General features: G+C 45.1%; 2 protein-coding genes across 2 annotated transcripts in view; one reads left to right on the forward strand and one right to left on the reverse strand.

The window, feature by feature from the left end:
• Window positions 1-618: 618 nt before the first annotated feature.
• TSSK2 (testis specific serine kinase 2) lies at window positions 619-1,587 on the reverse strand (the record flags this gene model as incomplete). Its single annotated transcript, XM_082007737.1, has 1 exon — window positions 619-1,587. One exon carries the CDS (start codon window positions 1,585-1,587, stop codon window positions 619-621), a length of 969 nt encoding a protein of 322 aa, XP_081863863.1.
• A 7,014-nt stretch (window positions 1,588-8,601) lies between these two features.
• The window catches only part of DGCR2 (DiGeorge syndrome critical region gene 2), a gene marked incomplete at both ends in the record, with an annotated part of 42,999 nt that continues 24,767 nt past the window's right edge, over window positions 8,602-26,833 (forward strand). The window contains one exon of the mRNA XM_082007505.1: window positions 8,602-8,680. Coding sequence (XP_081863631.1) covers window positions 8,602-8,680 — 79 coding nt within the window. The remainder of the gene's footprint in view (window positions 8,681-26,833) is intronic.

Here is a 26,833-nt window from a genome sequence, read left to right on the forward strand (position 1 = left end):
TGGTAAGCCTTCCTAAATGGTTGAACTGGACTTTTTTCCAGCTTGTCAAACTTCTTTGGTTTTATACTTTGCGGAAGAGGGGATACAACCATGTATATATTGAGACATGACCCAGAATTTTAGAGGGCTTCTCTTTAATTTAAGTGCAGTTTAAACTGATGGTCTTGAACGTACAGTGGGCCTGTTGAGAGAGTTGGTACGTTACGAAAACAGTATGCACACAGTTTCAGACATCAGTTCACACTTCCTAATAACCTGCCCTTTTACTTACTGAATGCAAAATGTGGTTGATGCATGTGTGAATTCTGCAGCTGGTGTAGTCAGGAACTCGAGAAACATGAGCGTAAGAGCTGTTAAGTGTCGGCAGCACTGAACGAAACTTTCCAATGTGTTTTGACAGTAACTTCTCATGGCCACAGACTGTATCAGAGACAGGTCTTTTGAGATAATAGTGTTAAGCTGTTCATTCACTGCAGCAGATACACTGTGTCTTCTGTTTCTATGCTTTGTAAAGCAAAAGACGAGGACTGTTGCTGAAAGGGTCCAGAGGAAGTGAAGTTGAGAACCATCAGTTCACAAGTTAGACCAACTTTGTGATATTGTTAAAACCAGCCGTCTTTAAGAGGCTCCCATTTCCTTCTCTCCTTCCCCTTCTGCAGAATGGGATTTGGCTTGCTGCTTGTGCTCCGGCTTTCCTTCACACAGGTTTTGGGAACACTCACCCTCTTCTGCGGCTGGCAGAGGGGAAGGGATCATGGATTTCGGAGTCTGCAACCACGAGTGTTTCAAAACTTCATCTATGCACAACCTCTGAGACACATTGGGCTGGAGCAAGTGGTAAATGAGGTCCTTACACTCCACAGTCAGGTATTTTGAGTTGGGGAAAGGAATCTTGTGTTGTTTCTGAATACAGATCATTTTCCTGACATTGGAATCATCAAATGGCATTAAAGCATAGACCATTGTATACAGGATGACACCCAGGCTCCATATGTCGGAAATCCTGGGGTCACAAGGAATGCCCTGTAACACTTCAGGGGCTGCGTATGCAGCAGACCCACAGAAGGTTTTGCTGAGAATAGTTCTTCCATTTTCATCCCGAGACAAGGATTTGGAAAAGCCAAAGTCTGACAGCTTTATGTTGAGGTCTTCATCGAGAAGGATGTTCTCACATTTCAGGTCCCTGTGAGCAAAGTCCGAGTCGTGGCAATGCTTGATGGCAGAAGCCAACTGCTGAAACTTAATGCGAGCGATGTCCTCTTTCATAGCTCCCGTGATCTTGATGTAGTCCAGGAGGTCTCCTTTTTCCCCCAGCTCCATCACGATGTACACTTTCCCAGCTGATGTCTCAAAAATCTCGTAGGTTTTGATGATCGAGGGGTGGTGCAAACGTCTCAAAGCCTCTATTTCCCTGGGGAGAAATCTCTCCAGGAAGTCCCGAGGAGTTCTCCTCTTGTCGATTATCTTGACAGCCACATTGCGTTTCAGCCGGTCACAGTAGGCAGATTTCACTTTGCCGTAAGAGCCTTCTCCTAGCGTGTTGCTCAGGCTATAGCCTTTCTTTCCAAGCACCACAGCATCATCCATGGTGGGAAGGCTGGGGGGAGCTGCATGAGTTGGTGCTGGTGTGCATCATGCGTGGTGGCAGGTGGCATGCCCACGCACCATGGTGGCTTCCATGGTGCGGCAGGCGGGTGGGCACCGCAATCACTGGCCACTGTGTGATGTCACAGGCAGCCGCCCCTGTGCAGAGCACCAGGAAGGACCTTTCAGTCCTTTTATAAAGCTACTGGATGATGCCATCCAGGGCAAAACCTAACATCAAGTTGCTGAGAGACATTGGTTGTGCTCTGCCTTCTTCATAAAATGATCTTTATATTTAGTTTCGCTAATGGGATGGAAGTAGCTTACATGTTTTCTTTTTCTTTCCTAAAGGGTACCTAGGTCTCTTTATATTTAATCACATGGTAGTCAGGTAGAATTTTGTCTGTTGTCTTTTTGTGTGTCTCGGATGATCTTTCGAGCCCCACATGGGATTGCTTCTGGTATATGATGGCCTGGCTTCTTGTCCTCAAAAAGGGATGGGGTACTGCTTTTCATATCTTCACCAGAGCTGCGTTCAAGAACTGTTGGGGTTTTTTTTTCCTCATGGGCTTGTTAGGGGAAGGAGGTGGCTTCTCTTAAGTTCATTTCCTTGTTGTTCATCCAGCCCCTCCATTTTGTAGCTCTGATGATTGGCCGCTTTTGTGGCTTTGCAGCTGGCTTTTTCTTAAACCCTTACTCGCTGAGGGAGTTATGTTTTGACTTCCAGCTTCTGCTGTTCTTGAGAAAGGCTCACACCAACACCTTCCTCAAAACAGCTCAGAGGATTAATGTTTTGTGTGTTGATTGCTTCACTGTAATCAGCCTCTGGGGCTTTTTGTTTTGTGTTCATTTCAGCTTCTTCAAATTTGTTTTTACAGCTGCCATGTGTGTGACTCCAAAGAGCTGATGATAATAATGATCACAACACAGGGGCTAGAGACAATCCTGCTTCATCACCAGCACGGATGACAACATCATTCTGAAGAACAGAAGTGGTACTTCTGACAGCCACACTGGAGTGTTTGGTTTTTTCCTTCCCATTCTTTGAAACTTTTGGCTTATTTTTATAACTAGCCAAAAAAGTGAAGAGCAGTTTTGACCATACATAGCCTGCACTCAGACCTGTGGTTGCTCCGGTATGAGCTGACCTTTGAGTGTGGGATGAGCACTCGTGCGGTGTGATCCAGCCTGGAGAACCACCGAGCACCTTTTAGCAGGAAGCAGGCGTAGCCAGATGTGTACACTTCTTGCACTATGCCTGAGTACAAGACAGCCTGTGTAACACTTCGCAGTCTTGATATTTGCTCAGTCGAGTGATGTTTTACCAAGGGAACATCCATGGAAAAATCTTACGCAGCTCTTTGAGCAGTACCTGCAGCCTTCTGTAAGGTCTGGGGTATTTGATGCTGTGTCTGTCTTGGTGGAGAGCTTCCTCTTGCATGGTTTCCTCTGCCGCTTCCAAAACTTACGTCCCTGACTGTGAAAAACCCTTTCAAGGGACTCGATTTTTACAGTGCACCTTGTAAAAAATGGCATTGCTAGGAATTGTGACTGCAAGAAATTAGCAATTTTTGTTTTTTTTTTTAAGTTCAGAAATAATTGAAGGCCAAGTTTTTTCTTTAAGGAGAAAAAAATATTCTCAGGTACTCATGAATGTAAAGGGAGTCCGTTCACTAATGTTTTTGTGCTTTGAGAGATGTTCTTTAAAGTCTGAACTGGCTAAATAACAATTAAGTTCTTAGGTAATTTAAAAAACTGATTATTTATTTCATAATGATTACCCAATCTGCTTATCTTCATGAAACGTAGGACCTCTCCGTGAGGCTGCGCAGGCAGAGGGTCAGGCCCTGGCCAGCAGTTTGGGTCACTGACCAGACCAGGCGAAAGGAGTAGAGGTGACGTGAGAGGTGGCCCGGCGCAGCAGGTAGCGGCCGGACCACTGCAGGGAGCACCTGGGGAAATGGCTGAGCTTCACAGATGATTGAGGAGGAGCGTGGGGACCACCTGGGGCGTGGAACCCGGTGAGGTGGAGATGACCCGGTGAGAGGGATCAGAAATGCCAAATTTGGCTACAGGTGTAGTGAGACTGGGCCCAAGGGGCAAAAGTAATTAGAGGAGGGTTAGAGGAAGGGAGGGATTCAAGCATGGGAACGTGGAGGGAGGTTGAGATATGGGCTGGATGTGCGGAAGCGGGCTGTGATCAGCGTGCGTGTCTCGAGCCTGGTGCCTGATCTCCGTCTTCTTGCTAGACGGTTCCTACCCATTCGCTGGGTGCGGGAGCTGTCTCTCCTGGGCGTGGGGTGGGTGTAAGGGCTGGGCAGTGTTCGAGGGACTGTGGATGGGGTGTGGGTCTTCTGCAGAATTTCAAACTGGTTGTGCTCATACCAAGATGTATCTGGAATAACAGAGAGGGGAATATGGTATCTGGGAAGGATTAGTTCCATGTTGTGCAAGTCATACTTAAAAGCAGATTGTGTTAAATGACCTGTGGGACGGTGTCTGTTTTGCGTTCGTCCTCAAGTGAATTAACCTAGACAACCCTACTAAAATCGCAGTCTTGATTCTGCCAGACTGAATGGCTTTCACGTGTTTGCTGGGAATGTAATTTATTTTCAATGAAATGCTATAAAACTGGATCTCTTGAAGGGGATGTAGTGCTCTTCAGATGGTCTATTCCTGTAATGCCTGCTGTAATGTCTGGTCTCTGCTTCCTGCTGCAGTTCAGCCCCTGCTATCCTGTAATTAGGGAATCAGTGGGCTCTTTGTTGACATATTCTTTTTTTTTTTTGCTACTCTAGCATTAGCAGATAATGTGCCTTAGAGGGCCAAATCCAGTATGAAAAACCATCTTGGGTGGTGATGACTTGTGATTATTTTTTTCCTCCCATTTTTCAGAGAGTTATTTTCCTTTTGCTGTGCCTGTATATCTGCATTTTCCTATGTGAAAGTCTCAAGCATGCTTCCTCCCTCAGCCAAAACAGCCCCCAGAGCTCTCCTAACGCCGCAGAGCGGGTGGCAGCGAGCAGTGGCAGCAGCGGGGCTCTCCTGGGTGGCATTGCTGGCCGTGCTGGGTTACCGGCTGTTTGTAAGAAATCATGGGGGCCCCAGTGGACCTGGGGTCGTGTGGTGTGACGTGGGGCTGTTAATGTCGTCATGTGCAGAGTCTGTGGGTGCATGCGCAGTTTGTGGCGTGGTTTCTTGTTCCATGCGGGAAAGAAGATGAGACACCACATGGGATTCTTGTTCTTGTAAGTGGATGGGAAGGGCGGGGGGTTATGGTTGATTTGGGGAACAGCAGGACGTAATTCTTAGACAGAAAGTTGCAAGGACTGCTCGTGAAGAGCCAGTGAGGACAAGGGATGAGTTGCTCTAACCCAGATGGAGAAGGCAGGCTCAGGTGCCTCAAAGAAGCAAAACACTGATTACAACGGAGATGACCGCTGCTGTTTTCTTTGTGGGGCACAGGTAAGAAAATGCTGAGCAGCAGACAAGCAGCAATACGGGGTTTGGTGAGGTGAGTGAGAAGAGAAACCCTTGCAATCACCCAAGGCCGTGCGTTGAGCAAAGAGCCAGGCCGGAGCGGCCAGGGGAGCGGTGGGAGCACTGCCTCGGGGCGGGAGGCTGCGCTCCAGCTTCGTTCTGCTGATCCCCTGCGGTCCACGTGAGCTGTCTTGCGGCAGGGATTCCAGTCTGCAATGGGACTCCCCAAAGGCCTGTGCGCTTCACCTCCAGGGCCAAGAGCATTTCCCTGAGGCAGAGGTAGCCACCCCCGCGATGGTGCGGGGACCCTGCAGGGGCTGCAGCTTTGCGCTCGCCTGAAAGCAGGTTCCAGTAAGGGCTGGGTCTCTGCTGCTTCTCTGATTATTTAGCTCAGAAGGTAAGCTGTGGTTGGAGGTATTTTTTGTTTCGGAGGACTGGGCTATTTCTCTGCAAAAATAAAGGAAATGGATCCCATCACTCAGGGCAGGGGCAGAGGGAGCAATTCCTGCTTCATAGTATTTGCATTTATTGCCTGAATCCCAGCTTGTCTGCAGCTGGCCCCACAGCAGCTGGCTGCAAACCCCAGCTCAGGGTCAGTCCAGGGCAAGAGCCGGGTTTGGCCGCCCTCCCCATGAGCCCCTTTCCCTCTGCTCCTCCTGGGCACGGCAGCTTCTGTCCACTGCTTTTTGGTGGATCTGCACTCACGGGTTAGAGAATCGCTTGTTCCCAGTAGGAAACTGGGATTTCCTGTGATGTGCTAGCTCCCGCATGCCCGGGGCAGGGGCTCTCAGCGTGTTTTCACCAGCATGCTCTGTCCTCACCCCTCCTGCCCGGGGCGTCCATTTGCCCCCGACACAGCCCGTGTATTGCCTGTTCGCTGCGTGGCTTGCCATGCTCGCCTGGCACACGTGTGTGCTCCAGACCCACCTCTGTTCACAGCTGGTGGGGTGCTGTGGGGTGCGGCATGGGGAAATGAGTTCTGCCTTTCTTGGGACTAAAGCCAGGGACAAGCAGCGTGTGCCCTGTTCTCGTGGTGGAGGCATCGCTGGGCATTTATTTATACATTGTCATGTATGGTCTAATGCTTAGGCCCTGGGTGTTGCGGGCTTGGGGTGGATAAGGAATGTCCTGGATCAGTCTGGGGTTGGCATGTGCAGCAGGAAGCTGAGCTGAGAACAGCCTCCCCAACGCAGCATCCCTTGGAGGAACAAAGCTGGAGAGTTTGACACTCGTCCTTCATGGTGGAGGATGCTGTCACGCTTCAGGCCCCCATGGACACTCGGATCATCGCAGTATTCGGCAGCACGTCAGAGCTAGCAAAATGGGGTTTGGCTTAAATCTTCAGGGAACCCCCTGCTGCTCATGACGCGCTCCAGCGGGTCCCCAAGCACGCGTCCTCTGCCACGCGGCTCTCCTGCGGCCCCCCAGGGCTCGCAGCTCCAGGCTTGCTCCAGGAGCAACCGCTCCAAGGTCTTGATGGGCACCACTTTCTGCTGCCACATTAAACTTCACGTTAAGCTTTGGAAAAAGTATGTCCCTGATGCAGTTGACCTGAGCGCAGCAACAGCTTCTGTGGGGCCGGAGGCAGCGCATGCCTGAGAAAACACGCAGAAGCCCCTCTCCTCCCTGCCACAGGTTGGCAGCCGGCCCGGGCAGGGGCTGGAGGGAAGCAGAAGTGTCTGTATATCCCTTGGGAATACACCTGAAGGAGGTTTGCTGCTGGGTGTAGCAAGCAATTGGAATTAACAGGGAGTGTGTAAGATTGAGTTAAAATGGTTTTTGTTGGAATTTCAATGTTTTATTTGAAAACTTCAAATTGTAGTATAAAAGTGGAAAACACTTTGTTGTAAACATTAAAAAAAACCAAAACACCCGAAAACTTCCCAGGCAGTTTCCCAGGTTTTGGCTTTGACTCTGAATAGGGTTTTGCTGAAAACCTGGAATTCTCTGCAGAGGAAGGTGCTGGTCCCCTGTGACCCCAGCAGCCCCCGTGGGTCAGCTGCCACACGTGGCCCCTGCCCAAGCCCATGCCCCAGTGCTTCGCTTCCCATCATTGGAGGAAATTCCAACTCAAGCTGGGAAACAGAGTTGAAGGTAAAACTGCCTTTTGATCCCAAATGCCCCCTGGGCTGAGCCGAGTGCCAGGAGAGTTGTGGCACCGGGGCTGGGCTCCCTGCAGGGACAGCCACCACCCTGCCCTGCCTGATGTGCAGCAACACCCAGGGTCAAATTCCTAAAGGCACCTGTCATTTGCAGGGCCATTAACAATGATCTGAGCCACACAATTAGGTTTCTTTATGCTTTTCGTCTCTGGCTGGGCCGGGAATAGAGCGTTTCCAGGAGGTATGGAAACACCGGCTGGCTCCGGTGCTGCTACGGTGCTGGGAGCACAGCACCAGGGCCCCGGCTGCAGGGTCGTCCCAGCGCCGGGTGCTGCTTGTCGGTGTCACCGGCATGTGCCCTGCATGGCGGGACATCCCCGCAGGCATGTGCAAACAGGGACTATCTCACTGCACGGTGGGCAGGCAGGAGATGATTAATGAAGCAGGTTAATGATGGTCAACCTTGGAGCCTGCTGGGGCTGGGAAACTCCGGCACTCTGTGCCTGTGCTGTGGGGACAGGCAGGGTGACGGGACTGGGGAGTCCCTGCAGCAGCAGGGAGAGGCTGTCATAGAAGGGATGGAGGGAACCGGGAGAGCCTGTCCCAGGGACAGAGGAGGCTGGTTGAGGCCGTTATGGAGGGGATGGGGAAAGGCCACCCCAGCTGAGGACAGGGCAAGGCTGTCCCAGGGGGACAGAAGGGACCAGCGGAGGTCATCCTGGTGGGGACTGAGGGAACTGGACAAGGCCGTCCTGGGGGGACAGAGGGACTGGCGTTGCTGTCCTGGTGAGGACAGAGAGGACTGGTAGAGGCCACCCCGGGGGGATGGTGGTGGCTGGCAGGGGCCATCCCGGGGGACAGAGGGGACCGGTGGGAGCTGTCCCGGTGGGGACGGAGGAGACCGGTGGAGGCCATTCTGGGGGGACAGAGGTGGCTGGCGATGGCCGCCCCTGGGGGACGGAAGGGACTGGGCAAGGCCATCGCGGGGGGACAGAGGGGACCGGTGAGGCCGCCGCGATCCCCCGCGTCGCTCGGCCCCGCCTGTCGCGTAGGTGGGTGGGGCCTGTGCAGATACGGGCGCTCGGCCCCGCCCCCGAGCCGCTGATTGGTCGGACGGCGCGCTGTGGGGAGGGGGGCGTGGCGGCGCGGGGAGAAGGCGGCGGGGTGGTGCGGCAGCCATCTTGTGCGCCGCCGGAGTCAGGCGAGCGGCCCGCAGCGTGGCGCCGCCCGACCCCCGCGCTGCTCCCGCCGCAGCCGCCGCCGCAGCCAGGGCCGCTGGCTCCCGCCCGGGGGCGGCGGCGGACGGGGGAGGGGAAGAGCTCGGTGCGGACGGGGGCCCCCCGTGGGCCCGGCGGCGGCCCCTCCTCCCGCCGCTCCTCGCGTCCCTCCCCGCGGGTTTGTGGCGCTGCGCCGGGGGAGGATGAACGGAGGATAAATGGTGCCCAAGGCGGACAGCGGCACCTTCCTCCTCCTCTTCCTCCTGGTGCTGAGTATCACTGAGCCGTTGCGGCCAGGTAGGGGTGGCGGGGCCGGGGGAGGGTGGTGGCGGGGGTGCCGGTCCTCCCTCCTCAGCCTGCGGGCGGGTCCCGGGCCCGGAGCTGTGCGGGCGCGGGGGGCGCCGGGGCTCTCCTGGGGCGGGAGCCGCCCGCGAGCGCGGGAGGCCGGCCGGGCCAGCCCTTGTGAGCGGCGTCCCTGGGCGGTCAGCGCCGGGCGGGTGCGGAGGAGCGCCGGTGCCGTTCCCCTCCCGCTGGGGACGGGGCGCCGGGGGGAGTCCCGCTCTGGGGTCGCCGTGGCCCAAGGCCGGTCTCGGACTCGGGTGTTGGTTAGGGCTCTGCCGCGTCGGTATACTTTTTTAAAAAAGAGGTGGGACCTGGCTGAGTCGTGGGGTGAAACGTCGGTCCCCAGTGCCGGCCGGCTGGGTCTTGAGAGGACTCCGAGTTAGGGTAAAAAAAAATAATTTGAACTTCGAAAGCTTAGGTAGAAAGTTGCATAACCCTACAGTTATTTAGCAGAGGAAATGAGGCGGCATGACTAAGTTTTCAGGTGCTTCTTCCTTACCTGCTTTTATTGTTGCAGGCCTTGTATGCCTACAAAACACGACAAAATCCTCACTTTCAAAGTGCCATGTGATCATGCCAAACAGAAAAAAAACCCAATCCTGTTGCATCTCAGTTTGTATGTCACTTTCCGAGTTCTGTTTTTTCTTCTTTTAGGGAAATAATTTAGTGAGAGAGTTTGTGTAATAGCTGCTAGGCACAGTGCTTTAAAATGTTAGGATGATTGACTTTGGAGAAATGGTTGGTGTTCTCTGGTTGAAAGCAACCTGCTTTTCTAGGTTCATCTCTCAGTTGGAGTTTCTTTTTGGGTGTTGAACTTGCTTGGAGCTTGGCAGAGTCCTCAGGTACCTCAGGCTGCTCTTGCCAAAGAGCATCAGTAGCCAAAGCGTGAGGCTGCCTGGAGTGGCTTTGCAGGTTTGGAAACTGTCCTCCCATCGCACTGTGCAACTGCTCCTGGGTGATATGTTCTCCTTTGTAAATAGGCAAGTAAGAACGATGTTGTATTGAAATCCCCTTGTTCTTTCTCATCAGAATAACTTTTATGACCCAGACTAATATAACAGTATTAGTGAACTGTGTTTGAGCAAGTTCCCAGTACAGTTGAAACACAATTGGGTCAGTGTAGGCAGTCTTATTGAAATAACTAACTTAGATGTTGAAACTGCGCTCTGTGTGCCTTGTTTTGTTTAGCTTGTTGTTTTGACAGTGTGATGTATATATAGGGCTTATGATGTGCTCTTAAGTAGCCAAGAAACATGGGACTTGCTAACCCAGTATTATTACAGCTAGAGGCTTTTTTGGGGGAGAAGATACTATGTAAAACTGATTTCAAGCAACTTCTTTTGCACCTGGCACTAAGTGCTACAGATAACTGAGTTGCTGGTTGAAAAGGTTCAGCAGAGATTCATAGCTGTCTGTGTACTTTTACGGGTGGGTAGATATGACTCTGAACTCTGTTGGTGTTGAACATTGTAGCCTCCTAGAAATTAGAAAATGGTATTTTCCATGTTGTGTCAGAATATTTGTCGCTTCAGTTTGCTATCACATCTCTGTCAGCAGCTGATGCTTGATGCATGAAGACAAGTTTTTCACTGAGGTTTGCTTCTTTAAGGCTAATGAATTTTTTTCACTGGTGCTCTAATGTATCAACTGTAGAGATTTGTGTAGCCACACTGGCAGAAGCATCCTTCTTGTGAACAAACCCTAAGTCTCATCTCTTCATATTACTGGCTTTGAAACCTGTAGCATTAGGATTCCTCTGTGGCAACTCTGTATGCATTCTTGAAACTTTTTTCAAACTGTATGTATTCCTGAACCTAATGTGAAGTAATCCAACTGGATGTAGCATTGCAGCTGGAATTCCTTGCTGTATGAGGAATTTCTGAATTCCATTTGGAATACGCTTATCCATCCTGTTTACTTGGAGGCTCCGGATGAGTGTGGTGGTTGAGCTGTCCATGGTGGTGCCACTCCTTCCTCCTCGGAAGACAGCCCATCGCTTCAGGATGGCCTCACATCTTTTTGACGATGTCGTTTGCTTTTAGTTTGTTTCATTTAGTATCTTGAGTCTACAGTCTCAAATAGATCACCTGTTTAATAGATTACATAGTGTATGAGTGGATCCTGAAACAAAAGGTGCAAATAGGGGAAATCTGGCTCATGCAAGTACAGAGGATGTAGAGAGCCAAACTTGGTGAATCAAGTCAATCAATGGTGAAGCAGACTCCCTTGTCTTTTTGGGGGAAGTGCATGGTTTTCCTCAGAAAGAGAAAAATATTTGGACTTAGAATTTATTTTCCTAGTGGTGTTTGTTTTTCTTTTTGCTTCTTTAAACCTGTGTATTGTAGCAACTGTCTTACTGGTTTAGAAAGGATGCCTGCAGCTTGCTTAGCTTAAATCTATACTTGGAGCTATCAAATGAGTGCTGCAGAGTGATGGGAGGTTTTATGTACTCTGAGATGAATGTGTAGTCCCTTCACAATTCAGTCCCAGCGAATCAGGCACCTCTTTGTACTTCCATGTTAATTTGACACTAGCTTTGTATCCATGTTCTTGCTGTGCTCTTCAGATAAATAAAACCTTCTTTTAAGCCTCCTCAACTGTAGTATCTTTTCAGACAATCTGAAAGGCAGTGATTTTATGTGGACCTATTTTCTCTGCATTAGGGTGAGATGAGTTTTAGTAAATTAGGAGAGAAATTAATTAAAATTTCATTTTTTTCCTAATTTCTCTGTCTTGTTTACACGAGTTTGTTTTACGCTACTGCCATTGCTAACAGCATCAGGTACATCCAACACACCATGACATCAGCCCTAGCTGTGGAGACTTGGGTTCCTGAAGGTGCTGTAGGCAGTTACATTGTTCTGACCCTGTGGACTTTTAATGGTAATTTTGTGCCTTTGAGAATCTCTGCTTGGATTTTTTTTGTCCCAGTATTTCCCTCTTTCCCTTTCTAACTGTTTTGACCATAAGCTGCTTGTTTTGATTATTTGCCTGCTTTATAATGCATTGTGGAAAGAGTTCTTTTCTTTTTAAAGTAGGGCATTTCTCCTTGTGTTACTCGTTATTTGTTTGGAAGCTGCTAATGTGAATCAAAGCTGAATGTACCAGACTTTTCCAACTAATGGGTGTACAGTGAAGGACTAACTTAATATTTCCTTTGAACATTTACTGAATTGATTATATCTGGTGTTCAGACACTTGTCTTTGGGGCTATTTACCACAGCAAATTGGCTTAATAATATCTTTTCCGGGACAACTCAAAACATCTGCTTCAGGTTATCTGACTAGCTGGCTGAGAGCCGTTGTCTTTATGTGAAGAAATACTTCAGTGGAACTGAGTCACAATAAACTGTACTGGTGCTATCTTCTATTTAGACTGAGTTTCTGAACACTGGTGCATTTCTGTTGGTTGTCAAAAGAGTATTGGAGATGTAAATAGTTAGGTATTTAGTTTTGCAGCACCGTTTGAGAATATGTAAGAAGTTTGTGTTTCTGTTAACATCCCATTGTGCAATTGAAAAGGAAAGGTTTTGGTGTCTTTATGTAACACTGGGAACTTAAACAGTCTGGAATGATCAGGACAACATGTTTCAGAATAGTGTTTAGAGGATTAATTAAGATCATCATCGCTAAAGACAATAACATGTTTTCATATTTCTCTAACAAGACACTGCTGCTTGCTAATGGAAAACACTTAAACGTGGTCAGGCTTTATATTGGATTTTGTAATAGTGGTTTAGTACAGAGCCTTGTGAATGTAGGTCATCGGGCTTTCTTATTAGAGCATTTGCCAGGCAGCTAAAAGCCAAATGAGTTCTTGTTCTTGCAGCTTTTTTTCTCCACTTCAAAGGTAGCCAGAGGAAGTAATTTTATTACCCAAGTCCTGTTTTTAAAAATTCTGCACAACTTGCCTAATCGGCAGTGCTTAGAAAGACTTGCCAGCGCAAGTGGTCTAATTAAAAAGCCCCACGACTTCAGCTTAAAGTTTGAACTTTTCATATGCTTTGCTTACTTGTATGCAGCTGGTGGTTATGCTCTTACTGATGGGGTGTTGGTATTGTGACACAATTGGCAAGTGTGTTTAAATTGCCAACTCTCTCTTGTCACCTAGTCAAAAGTTGTAGGCCTTAAATGCAAGGCAGAGCTCCTTGGCATAGAAGTCTAAACAAACCCAGTCAGCATTGTTTCAAGGTGATCCACTTGTCTGCTGTGACTAAATGTGTCTGATTTTTGCCTAGTTGAAATGTATTGGTTAATTCAATTGGAGACCCAAACATATCAGTCATGGAATGTGACCTGGGCCCAGCGTTCCTCTGCTCTAAAGGGAGCTCATTGGTAAGCAAATAGAATCCCTTATTTTGCTTTTTGTTCACTGTCTCTACCTTAGTGAGAGCTGTGGTGAGTAATATTTATGCGGTTCTGTGTCGTTGCTAACTACAGTACTTGTCTTTGTGTTTAACTGAATTGCCAAGTGAGGGCTTCTAGGTGTGAGGGTTTTTATCACACCTCCTCAGTTAGTTTTGCTGAAGGTAGGCCTGGCCTGTCTTCCAGTCTTATGTTCCCTGCAAAATTTTTGAGGTGCGAGTGGGTTTGCTACTAGTCCTGGCTACAAAGTAAAGGAGAAGAGGAGTCAGTAGGCAGAGGACTGTTTGCATGCATTGCTCTGGTTCGGAGAAGTATTAAAACAGAACAGGAACTTGGGGGTTTGCAAACACCTGACTCCAATGTCCCCATGATAGGTTTGGGAGTATAGGAAGATTAAGGTGGAACAGCAGAAGTGATGGAGAAGAGAGCACTGCTCAGCCTCCCTCTGTAGCAGGAGGCGGCAGCTGTGGAAGTGCTGCTTCTTTCTCTGTAGTTAGGGGGAAAGGCACAGCTAGCTTGAAGAGAAAAGAATTTTAGATAGTAAGTATGAAAGATGTAAAATCTGCCAGTGAATGTCAGAAAATCAGCCAAGACTTCAGTGAATTATTACGTCCCCTGGAATTAGCTTTGTTAGGGCTGGTTTTGATGTTGAATGGTAATGCAAGAGTAGTAACTACCTCTACAGTTCATCTTTGAGTAATGCCTGGGTATCTGGGTTTTTACATGGCGATTTCTTGTAACTTTTATAAGGTCTCGTTTCATCCCATGGCATGCATGTAAATAACTTCTTTTGTGATTAGCAGAACTTTCTGTTGCGCTCGCATGCCTTGCACTGCGCAGAACCTGCGTACCCTGAATTGAACTCCTGGTACCTGAAGTGTGGCCAGAGCAAAACCTGGAAAGAGCTCAGTGGCATCGCTGCTCCTGCCCTTCAGGGGTTAACGTGGGTGCTCGAGTTCGTTTTGTATTTTACAATGAAATAAGTGTGTGAGGCTTCTTGCCCTGATAGCCCCCTTGAGATAGAAAAGAAACAGATCACAGCTGATGGCAGGCTTGGTGAGAGGCTCTGCTGATCTTTGCTTGTGTGATCTCAAGGGCTAACCTGTGATGGGAAAAGGCTTGCTAATCTTGTGCTCTGTGTAGACTGATAGAAAGTTATGGCTAGAAGGGGTACTAAGAGATTGGGTCGTCTGTCTTCCTGTCCCAAAACAAAATCTGGTAAACCCAGGCAATTCCTGAAGAGTATTTGTCTAGCATGTTTTTAATTACTTCCTGTGACAGAGACTCCAAACACCAGATTCTCTTGGTAAGTCTAGTTGCCAGCCTGTTGCTTGTTCTGCAGTTTCAGCTTATTATTCCTGTCTAAATACAGCACGTGTTCCTCTTATGCTGCAGTTTTAAAGAACAGATTGACAGTTTCCCAAGGCTGTGCGGGTGCCAGGACCCACCAGTTTTTCAGCAGTGCTAAGTGCAGTGGGTGCCTGGCAGTGCCTGTTCCTTCCTGGCTTTCCATGCTCTGGAAGGGTTTATGTACCATTCAAGATCCTTGCATGGCAGGATGGCTCACGCTTTTGCATTGTACTTCCAGTGGTGGTTTTGTAGCGAACCTATTGAGTTGAGGAGAAATTGCAGATCGTTTGGTGGAGTCATTGATCAGCTGTAGCAGAACTCTAGCAACTGAGTTGCTTAAAAATGTGAGTTTGGGGTTAACCTTTAATCTGCATTCCCCAGACTGTGAAATCCTCTGGCATCTTGTGGTTTCCTGTGAAACTTTAATTTTTGCCTTCGTACTAAAGGATCAGCCTGCTAATTCTGGGTTTGATGAACAACATTTTAATGGTATTTCCTATATAGAACTATTAAGGAAGTTTTTATTAGTTTGTTGTCTACCATTTAGATTACAATTTTAAGTTTAATGGAAATTGATAGTTGCCTCATTAACTATAGGTAAACAGTATAACATTCAACTTCCTACTTAATTAAAATTAAAATTGGCTGTCTAACCATTATATTTAGCTTCTGTTTTGTTTATTGATTAGCACTGGACAATTGTCAGCCAGTTCCGTGGGTGGAAATGTAGAACTTACTTTTGTTGGCTGCTCTTGGGACATTCCCTGATCCTTTGTCCTTTAACTTACTGATTTATAATTATTTTTTTGTTGTATTTTCATTTGTGTAACTTTTTGTGTTGTCTTTTCTTTCGTAGACCTTTTCTGTTGTGCTTCCTCGTACCTTCCCCACCAGGAAAGAGTTCAGCTACTCGGGATACCCAGTGAAAAAGCTAGTAGAAAAAGAGGATTAAGTGCTGTTGCTGCTAGAATGATACTGGGTGTTCTGGGCTGGCTGCAACTGCGTTTCCTTCAGATGTCACTTTGCAATGCTGAAGCCTCTATCGGGTTGTGTTTTGAACTGAAATCTGCACTGCAGAGTGGGCAATGCCACAGGGGCCGAGGTTTGAAGTGGGTGAGCGCAGCCCATATGTCTCTATGGAGGGAGGTCAGCTCCAGCCTGGACTGTGGCTCCCCCAGCCCAGGTCTGCCCTTAGGTCTCTGTGGGAAGAGAGATGGGGTGATAGAAGGGTAGGTGTCAAGCATGAGTGAGAAGAATTTTACCTAAAACTGAGTTTGTGTTGTCCTTCAGTATCTGTATGTTTTGTCTGTGCTAATATTTCTTCTGCCTTAAAAGTAGTATGTTGTCTTTTATACACTTTAAAAGAAAACATGATCCTGCTTCTGACACCTGCTTGGTTTGAGTTTGTGCCTAAGTAGCATCTTGCCTTGTGTATGCTAAGCTTCTAAAACATGTTACAGCTTCTTTTAATCTAGGGATGGTCAAATCTGCATTTTTGTTTTGTCTCTGAATTTATGAAATCATTTGCTACACTGAAATTACTCTTCACTGATTAAAATACAGTAACACAAATGTACTTTATTAATGAGATCTTGGAAAAATCTTTATGAAAAATCAGGGATCTTGCAGGAGTGAGATCCAAGTGCAAAGTCTTAATCAGAAGCATCGTCCCCCCCTCCAAATTCTGGTAGTAAGCAGACTGGAGAGAAATTGTCCAAGGATGCTATACTGTATGAGTGCTCATCTGTGTCTTTCTGAGCAATAATGTAATTTAATGTAATTTTTCTATTGATACGACAGCTAAAAAATTGCAAAGATCAAGTTTCATGGTACAGTACCTGACACATGCATAATAAAAGCTGCTTGAACAGCACCAGCAGTACTTGAGCTGTTAGAAGGTGTGGGGAATGAGAAAACTACTCTTAAAGGGTTAAGTGGCTTTCTATAAATGGATTGGACTTCTATTTGCTCACTTCTGGTAGGACTCTTAAACGTTGGGTTTTGATATATGAAATCTCTGTTCAGGTGTTTGTTTCAACATGGAAGAAAGCACAGTATCTCGTACAATGTGGAGAAACGCAGCAGTGACTGGCGTCGGCTGCATTCCTGCCATGTTCGGCTTCAGCCGAGCGGAGGAATGCTATTCAAAGCATGAGCCATTTGCTCTAGTACCTGACAGCCACTGCACCAGCTACTGTGCAAAGGATAAAATGGGTTTTCCCTACTTGAGGTCAGAATATTTCTGTATATTGAATTCTTGCTTTTGAGTGTTCTAGCTGCTTGCTCATCAAGTCTTGTACAAGTTATGAAGAAAAAAATGAAACGTGAGCAAAAGTGGTTTTTTTAGCGTGACCTGCATTTGAATAGTGCTCATGTGCAGGTTTCCTGTCTCCCTGAATTGTTAAATTTTGTTTAAGACCATGACCTTCCTTAGGGCCCTGTAGAGAGCTTCTTCCATGTTCATTTGGTTTTGAAATTAAGAAATGGCATTAATTTTTGGAGAGTGGAGTGGTTAAAAATACCTGATTTCATAGGTAGGATTTTGTCACCTGTTTGTTTGGCATTAAAGAGTATTGCAGTTCCTCGTGTTTTAATTCAGCAAGGTATTGTAAATACATACTTGACCTTAAATTCTGTATTTTCAGTAGATCTGTTTGAATTGCTCGTGTGCTGAAAGTTTGAGGATATGCTTAAGCACTATTGAATCCTGTACTGGAGAAAAAAAAGATATATTAATTTTTTTGTTTTCCTGCAAAGTAGGAACATGTGTTGTCTTGTTGAAAGTAAACGGGCTTGCTAACTAATAATGCTGAAATCTGGCAGTTCCTAGGTTCAGTTTAATGGTGACTACAAATAAGCCTTGATTGCTCTGACAGTTCTTGAATGGCTGTTATCGTGTTTCATCTGAATACTCTTCTTGTTGAAACCTGATCCAAAGAAATACTGATACAGTTCGTGTTAAACTTTGGATTTAATTTTTTCTTTCCTCTGTGGAAAACTCTGATCTCTATAGAGTATTTGTTGGGTTTTAGCCTTTTTTTTCCCCCCTTACACCTACAGTTTATTCGATCAAAGGGAATACAGCTTATTTCCCTGGTGATCCTTCTTAAGTGAAAACTGTTTCACATAGGAACAAATACTGGTCCCAACTGACTTGATAGGATGTGTACTTTCCTCATCCTGCGAATACAGTTGGTTGGAAGAGGAGAGGAACTCTCTCACGTGCTTAGATTTTGTGGGGTAATTTTGGGTAGGCAGCTACCAGGTGTAGCTTAAGGTGCAGAAGTACTTTCTAGGTAATTTCTCTAGGTTGCATTTTACAGGGTTTCCAACAAGCAGCTTGTCAGAAATTGAAAAAAAGAAATGTTTCTGGTATTTGAATACTTCTGATTATCAGACTGGTCCTTCTAGGGTTGCTGGCACCACTGTGTAGTTCTGAACATCCCAGAGGTGACTCTGAAATGTGCTGGAGATGTATTGGTGAAGGACCAGTGCAGATGCCTCCTGGGAGGAAAGAGGTGCAGGTAATGCTGAAAAACTTGTGAAGACAGAGCTGAGAACCAGGTGGGTTTTTTCTGTTCAGAAGGACCCCAGCTTTGTGAAGAGCTGCGTGAGAGTATGTGTACATTAATACGATGATTTAGAGAATTTAGATGCAGTGTAGTGTGAGGATCTTGTCATAAAAGCCATATTTAGAAGGAAGGTGAAGGTTTGAGGTGAAGATTGAGGATGGAATCTGGAAGTAGCTAAGCTGAGGTACCCAGGTAGTTTAAATATTTGTCATGTATGTGGGGTAATCAGTCTGTCCTGACCTGGGTATATGGATTGTAGGGGAGAAAGTATAGTGTTCTTTTCTGGGCAGAATTGATGACTTGCTGAGTATTTCACTACTGATGCCATTCTTAATGGACTCTTTCTCTGTTGCTGCATTTGCTGTGAGAATTAGTATGTTGTCTGTGTGACTGTATTTAAATTCTGTGTGAGGAGGAATAGTGCTATTTTCTTAGCACCCATGAGCATGTTTCATTAGTAGTAGGGTTGAATGAAACCTGGACTCCAATGGGTTTGTCTCCTATTTCCCTATACTGCCTCCACTGTAGTACCCTTGCCTGACACCACTGATTTAATAAACCTCTGTCTTCCCCGTGTCTCCTCTGTGTGTCCACAATATGTGCTGTGGCACAAGGAAGCTGGGAGTCCTGCAGGGTCTCGTGCAAGGGTTCGGTTACCCCAGCTCACCACTTCGCTGCCAGCTGGGAAGCCACGCCACCGCCGTGACAGTGCGATGCGTAGATATGCTGGTGGGCTGGCAGCTGCCAAACAGTGCAAACCGTGTCAGGGTTTCCTGCCCTCTGAAGTTCAAGGTGGTCATTGTTTCCTTCTCTTATGCTGGCTCTAGGCTTTCTAAAACTTGCACTGCACACTGTATTTTTCTGGGCTTGACTTTCTCAAGCTTGCTTAAAATTGGTTAGTGAATTTAATTGTGAGGTGTGATTGGCACTTTTACTGAGCCACTTACTGCTTGGGCTTTCTTTAAGGAAATGGCCAAAAATTTGGTGCTGTACAGGTTTAGGTCACTTGTCACTGTTGTAGTCCCACCTAAGACTGTACAAAACATCTGAAGTCCTGAACAAAGCTTTCAGTGTAGAGGAGCTGCAGGCTTTAATTTTGAGCCATATTAAAGGGTTCTCAAGTACCTATGACTTTGGTTTTGTTAGTACCGAGTGCTCTTTGTGCCAGTACTGTATTTTTACTTTTCCCTTCTTCCTATTTACTTACTATCATAATATAACAGTTTTGGGGGGTGAAGGCAATGAAGACAAGCCTGTTGCTTAGCTGGTATTCTCACTGCTATGAAAAGAAACTTTTTCAGTCTGGAATGCTGCATTGCCTAATTCACAGTATTATTTTGGCTTAGTTCAAGTAGCAAATTTTGGTTTCCATTTGGTTTTAGCAGTACTGGGGAATGGGGAAATATATTTTTTTTGTTTCAGTCTTAGGAAGAAGTGTCTACATTCATAAAGAACAGAGTCTGTATTTTCTAAGTCTTAGGAAATCATAGCCAGGGTTCCCATTCAAGAAGCTCTGATGTTGTTGCTTTGGCTGAATGCTGGGTCTCTTGCACTGCCTTTAGCTTTTTTTGTGTTTGTTTTTGTTTTGATTTTCTTTTTTTTTATCCTTACTGACATTGAGTCTGCCCTCCAGACAAAGAGCAGACAATGAATTGCAGTGAATGACACTTGTGAGCAAGGAGAAACTGGGTCAGTTCCAAGCTTGTGTGGAGTGTAGGTATAATATTGATGAGAGGGGATGAGGGGAAGGAGACTGCCAGCGTTCCTTACCATGCTGTAAAATCTTTTGATGGATGTTGGGTTCATCCAGCATAACTTACTATGACAGAACACTGAGTAATACAGAATGTTCATTAGAGTTATTCATTAAGGACTTACAGTTTTCAGCTGGAGTGCTGTCACAATTTTAATTACTTCATGAAGCTGCATGCTGAGGTCATGCAGAAAATGACGATGCCTCCAACACGTATTTATTTATTTTTGGAACGGATGCGTTCCTACCAAATGGGATTATAACTCCAGAATCTCTAATTTTCAGAAGCTGGAGTTAAGATTGAGAGTAGGTGTGGGTTGTGTTTTGCTCTGTACGTAGCACAGGGCCCTTTTGGCTTTGCCGTTGTGCTGTCATACCCTCCTGCACACAACTCGGGCCGTGGTGGACGAAAGCTACCTATAACGCTTAGGCACATTTTCGGTAGCACAGATGAACAGCTGAGCATTGCATCTAATGTGGAACTGAATGTGAAAATAGAGTGCTTTGTTCTTCTTTAGGCTTTTAATTTGAAGAGCAGTAAAGAGAACCAGTTTTGTTGAGAAACTTTAATCATCTATGGAATGGATTGTTTGATGGTGACTTCTGAGCTTGACAGATAGCTTTCTTCTCTGAAAATAAGGTAGTGTTATAGTCTGTTTTTCTCCTACTGTGGCTTTGTTATAAAGTACTGTGTGTGCTCATTCTACTACACCTAATGCAGCATTTGGTGGGGTAAGGACAAATCTGAAAACATGTAACGAAAGCAGGATTCACCAAGTGACATAAAGAAACCTCCTGGGAAATACCACTTAGCCATGGCTTCACTTGCCTGAGCGCAGAGCCTTCACGTGGGATCAGCGATACCTCAGAGACAAGTTAAAAACAAGAAAACCTGTTCGAAGACTGTGTCAGAACATCCTCAAGTTTGTAGGCAGCTTCTCTGTCACTGAAAATACGTTGTTCAGCCGCAGACTTCTGGCCACCGGGAGCAGAGGCCGGGCAGGGCTGCTGTGCCGTTCACAAGCTGGCAGAGTGTCAGCAGGCCTGTGTGAGGTATGGTACCTGCTCCCGTGAACTTCAGCAGTGGACTTGGGAGAAGTCCAAGGTATGAAAACTGCTTTTCAAATACAGAGGACTAGCTTATGGACAGTTTTTTCACGTCTCTGCTGAGGATTAAATTCAGAGAACCATTGCAATGTTGTATTTGGAATATTAAGAATATTTCAAAGTTTCTGTTACCTCAGTAAATAGGAGTCTGGAGAAAAATATTGGTTATGCTATGCTTCCTTTCGAGTGTAAATATTAGATATGGAGCTGTATGTGCCTTGATAGTTAGGGTATGGTGTTTCTTCTGCTGTTGTTTTGTTTCTGATGCTTGTTTGCAGGGATTTATTGAGCACTGATACAGAGTAAAATCTCCAGAAGCTAAGGGGTTAGGGATTTAGGCTTCTTGCTGAAGATGCTTGTACAGTTTAGCATGGGGCAAGTTATATAGAAATGGTGACTTAAGAAAAAAACAATTTTCAATTTTAGTAAACTTAATTCTTAAATGTGTTAAAATATGAAATGGTAGTACAACATGTAGGTACAGGTCTTAAGTATGTAAGTTTAGTATTATAGAATATAAGAAATACCTGTTGGACAAGTTAAAATCTGAATAAGAAGAGTTACTGGCCTAAGCACCTGTAGCTAGAGTTTTTGTTAATGCTTAATCAGCTTTTGATAGCTGTAATTGCCTCTTGAAAGAGAACGGTATATTTTCTTACAGGTTGGTTCATCTGGTTTGGGACAATGAGTGACTTACACTGATAAAGCAGGAAGTTTTTTTGTCTTCTGTTTTATTTCAGTCTGTAAATAAAAATTATGCCAGAGGATCTATCAGATCCTGTCTTGAGAAATGTGACCAAAATAAGTGAAGTACACGTGAGGTACACACAAAACTGCCATTGTTCATTAAAAACTTACGTACAAAACCAAACCATGTACTTCAAGCTTATCTTTTCCAATACGTGCATTTCAGAGTAATAGCTTATAATTGAAATAACATCAAATGATGGATTTGTGCATTTAATCAAATTTCAATTTCCATACAAATGAAGCTCAGCAGGCAAGAACTGACAATTAGCGTAGCAAATGAAAAGTGGCATTTCCCTGTATTAAAAACTAAAATGAATTAAAATCTATACTAGCTATGTAAATGCTAAAACCTAACATGTATCTGTAGTCTTAGTTACCAAAATAAAGTCTTAATATATCAGACTTTACTGACTGGTGAATCTCTATTAAAGAGAAATTAAGTTATTGGAACTGGAAGAACCCAAACTTTCATTATCAGTGATTGCAGTCACTGAGTTTAGTCTTTGTATCAAAGCACTCTCCTGAACTGAAACTTATATTATAGAGGCTTTAGTTTAGAGCTCTGGCACCTCATCTGTATTGTTCCATGCATTTACCCACCTCTTAAATTGTGAGTTGGCAAGGCGTTGAGTTTTTTGTGCCACTAGCGGTTTATGTATCAGAGTTAGGAATACATGGTTTATAAGTAAGGGGAGTCTTCTGTCTGTCAGGGGTATGTTTCTACCTTAGAAGAGATTGGGCTTCAGCGTCTTGGAAATAAAAGGCTGAAATTTAGATTTTGAAAACTTTGATGTGTTCACCTAATGCTTTACAGTAGATGTTTATTGTATGTACCTGAGACAGGACCTCTGGCATTTTTACTGGGTGTAGCAGTTCTTTGGGCTGAATTGCTTTTATATCTCCCTCTTGAATTGAGGGAGGATAAATAATCCTGTGAAGACAGTATCAAAGCATTCTCATTCATGCACCAGCTTATCTTTGCAGAAGTGTTTTGATGAGTAAGTAGTGCTTGTAGACTAGAGGGGTGCTTTTCTGAGATACATGGGCAGTTGGCTTCTGTCACTTGGCAGAAATTTTTAGAGTTTGCTGTTTTTTGCCCATTCCTGAGAGCTATTTCCACCCCTGCTGCTTCTCTCCCCCCTGTGCTGGTGTGACCTGGTACCGCTCTTTGTGGGTCAGAGCTGTGACTGGTCAGTCAAGGCTTTTCTTATGGTATGGGCGTGAAGGTCCCAGCTCTGCTCATAAGGCAGCTTCTGGTAGCACAGGGCTGAAACTAGCTGTTCTGCCTCTGAGATGTGTGTAATCCCAGCATATCAGAAGATGTCTTCTACTAGAGCTAATACTTTAAGTAAATTAAATACATTAGTGTAGATGTTCCACTAGCTTCATGGCAGACAGCTATTATGAAGACCCGGTTCCACCTTCTTTGATACTGGATCTGTATAACTATATTTCTGCTGAATTAGTGGGAGCATGCGATCTTTCTCTTTGCAGGGGGACTAACTGTAGCTGATCTGACTTAAACTTAATGTGGACAGACAATAACTTCATTTGATCTGAAGCTTGCGGTTTCAAAGCCAACTCATCAAATTCATTCAGAAAACTGAACTAGCAAAGTGAACTTGTATTGAATCAACACTTTGTCTCGTGCGTCTATTATGGTCCTGACTTGGTATTGGAAGCTCTAAAATGAGATTTACTATGTTGAAAAGTAGTCTCAGATACTGGATATAGATGCTGTCTGCCTTTCTTTCAAATAAAACAATTGTTTTGAGAAACTAATTATCCCTTATATTTTGTATAAAAAAGGGGGAGGATGAGTAAGAAATTAGTTCCAGTTTAAATGCAAGCAGGAGGTGTTCTAGTCCAAATGCACCTCTGGAAGACTTAAAATGAAGTACAAAATACAGGTTGCACGTAGTGTAACGCCCAGGGCAGCACACTGACTAGGTGTGCATCTGCTGCAGGAGAGATGCACTGTGGTTTCCCAGCGCTCAGGCTCCAGAAGGAAAACATTCTCAATTACATGGAAAGATTACATGAGAAGATTAAACCTGAAAGGGCTTCCTGGATCATTTTATAATGGCAAAAAGGTGTTTGTTTTATGAAACATGTGAAGCGGGCTGGAAATTAAAGCAGGGTGGGTGTATGTGTATTTTATTCATCTGTCATGAAGTCCTTCCTGTGGATAATGCTCGTTGTATATGTCTATTTTTGAGTACTTAGCAGAAAACCTGGAAACTAGCGTGCTGTAAAGAAAATTTAAAAAGCTAGTTAAGCCCTCTGTTGAAATACATGATGAGTGTATTCAGCATGCAATTGGGAAAATCTTTGGAACAAAAGCTTTCTGTAAAAGTGGAAGCAAACACCGACCTTGAAGACTATTTTTTTTCCTGTATGAAACCTAGATTTTTCAAGTAGTCAAAAATCTTGTCTGTTTTGTCACTGACTAACTTAGAAAAATCATATTTGGCAGCTAAAGGAGATAAGACTTCTTGGTTTTTATGGCAGTGTTTGTTTATAATCTTGCCTGTTATTTCTGGTGTTTGATTAATTAAGTTTCCAACTGTTTTGTAAGTTTTGTTTTAAATTTCAAATTACAGGTCCACGACTAGCTTTGGCAAGACTTCTTTCAGGTGAGTGACTCATGGGCACTAGTATTATTAGATAATGTGTCCCAGCAAATTGGCATTGGGTTTTTTGGCCTTCACTCGACAGTAAGTTTTATCTTGGGTTATATATTAAGCTCATAGAACTGAAACATGGTCTGAACCTGATTGCAGTTTTTCTTTTCCTCTTTTTAAATAAAGTTAAGGAGTTTCTTGCTCCCTCTGGCCAATGTCTAGCTCTTAATAAACTGTTGCTAGAGAGAAGAGGTGAAATGTTACCAGAGCAGATGTCGTTGTTAATTACTGATATTTCTGAAAGACAAATGTTTGTTCAGGTAGGCGTGTGCTGCTGAACTGGCAGGTTGCTTGGGTTTTAGGGAAGAAACATGGTGTTGTCATGAAAGCGTGGAAGCGCAGCCAGGATAGCTGACTTCTGCTCGGCCGTTCATCTTATCTGTACCTTGTGGCAAACTATGTAATTTTTCTGTGCTTGGTTGTAACCACTGGCAGAAGGATGTGGTGGTTGGCAAGATTGTTGACGGTTAACATTGCAGAAGTGCTTTGAGACGATAAAGTGAAGAGACTGGATAATGACACTGCTTGAAGTGTTTTCACGTTCTCACACTGCTTAAACTTCATGATGCTTTATAAGTTTGTTACGTATAGTGCAAAACCTATAATTGCTGCTATTTCCAGTGTTTTACATGCCTCTCTTTTTTTCTCAGCAAATGTCAGATAAATTTAATTGCTCTAAAATGAGATTTCAGTCTGTTAAATTTTGTGCTGTAGCATAGTGAAGACTCCATGTGATCCTTAGAAGAAAAATAAGCCTTTTATGTTAGAATTTTGCATGTGAATCATCATACTGCTGATGTAACTTGTCACGTTGTGCGTGAATGCTGGAGGTGGTTGCGTTTCTGTGTTTTCACTTCTAGGCAGTTGTTGATGCCGTTAGCTAATGTTGTATTGGTGCCTCTGCTCCAACAGCTGCTTGCTTATAGCTGAACTTGTACCATTACATATTTTCTAACAATATTGAAAATACAAAATGTTTCTGCTTTAACAGTTCATGGAAAATGCATGTTTTTAGTGCTGTTAGGAGGTGAGAGCTTAAGAAACTTTCTTCCTCGTCCTTTCTTGCTGTGAGTTACCATCAATAGCTATGAACAATGTGGGATATCTGACTTTAGGGACAGAAGTGGGGCTGATATTTTTGAAACTTTGCTATTCTTTTGAAGAACTGGAAATCTTATATGGGTGAAGAAACAGTTTTTATTTACCACACTCCTCATACAAAGTCTGACCATGTATTCAGTAATTACTTGCAGTTCAGGAAAGATGGATGATTACATTGTGTTGTGCTGTTGTTTGCTAGCGCTCGTATGTCTTCATGAATCCTGTTCTGCTGCTGGCGGCATGACTTGCCTTTTCTGCAGTAAAGAGACAGGCTCAAAATGTTTTCATTTTTCGGCTCTTTTGGCTTGAAAATAGGCTACTGAAATGAAACGCCTGACTGGGTTGTGGAGACTAGCACCTATCTTGTGCGTCCTCGCCTTTCCCAAATTTCTCTATTCCTTGACCAAGTATCTCACAGGTTCTTCATAGGCTTCTATCTATTTTTATGTATGTATTTTACCTCTGAAGGCTCCTGACCTGGCTACCTGATGTGCTCTGCTGTGGGAGTCTTGAGCCCGGCGTGCAGGGCTGTGTGGGGCACACGGGGCTGAGGGGATGGTGTTGGCAGGCAGCCCTTGTGCTCCGTAGGCTCTGCGGGGCCGGGCTGCGCTGCCCATGTGGCTGCCTGTTCTGCTGCCATATCTTGTCCGGATGACAGCCCGGGGCGGGGGGGGGACGGACGGACGACCTTAGTGGAAGTATGTGCTCCATCAATGGCAAGGGGTTTCTGAAAGAGCTGATCTTAAGCATTAGTCCTCAGGGAGGCTATTGGGTATATCCAAACCCACCCTGAGCGCAAGTGACAGCGGCGGTTAGACTTTCTCAGATGGCTGCATCTTTCACTTTGTGCTAAACCACAGCAGGCAGCATGTAGAAGCAAAACAATTCAGATGAAACTCTTCCAGAAGCTGCACGATGATTTAGGTAGTTCAGTAACGCATGGGGACACTGGCCCTGGGTTAGGATGGCTCAGGAGTAATTCGCAGTACTTGCAAAATATGGAGATGTTCATTTCACAGTATTTCTTTTAGTGTCACTTTTTCCTCCTCTGCAATAGAATTGCGTAGCAGTTCGTGTTCCTTGTTCTGAAATAATTAGTGCGTCTGACATAGCATGGTTCCCATTGGGAACAATTTTTCAGCTGCTTTGAGTGGTGTTTTAATCGAAATGTTCTGTACTCTTCCATGTATCCATGTTCTTCAGAGAGGAGTGTCTAGAATACAGGAAGTAATGATATTACGGCATGTAACTGGCATTTTTTTAATGCCCATAATATTGCATTGGAGTCATCCTTTTATCTGAACCAGTCATATGTAATTGTACATGAAATAGTAATAGCATATATGAAATTGTAGAGGGACAAAAGTATTCTTTGTTTTTCCCCTATGCACGTTGGCTCATAGTCCTTTCCTGTTGGATGCTGCCT

Source organism: Phaethon aethereus (assembly GCF_964289735.1).
Source record: "Phaethon aethereus genome assembly, chromosome: 17".
NCBI lineage: Eukaryota > Metazoa > Chordata > Aves > Phaethontiformes > Phaethontidae > Phaethon > Phaethon aethereus.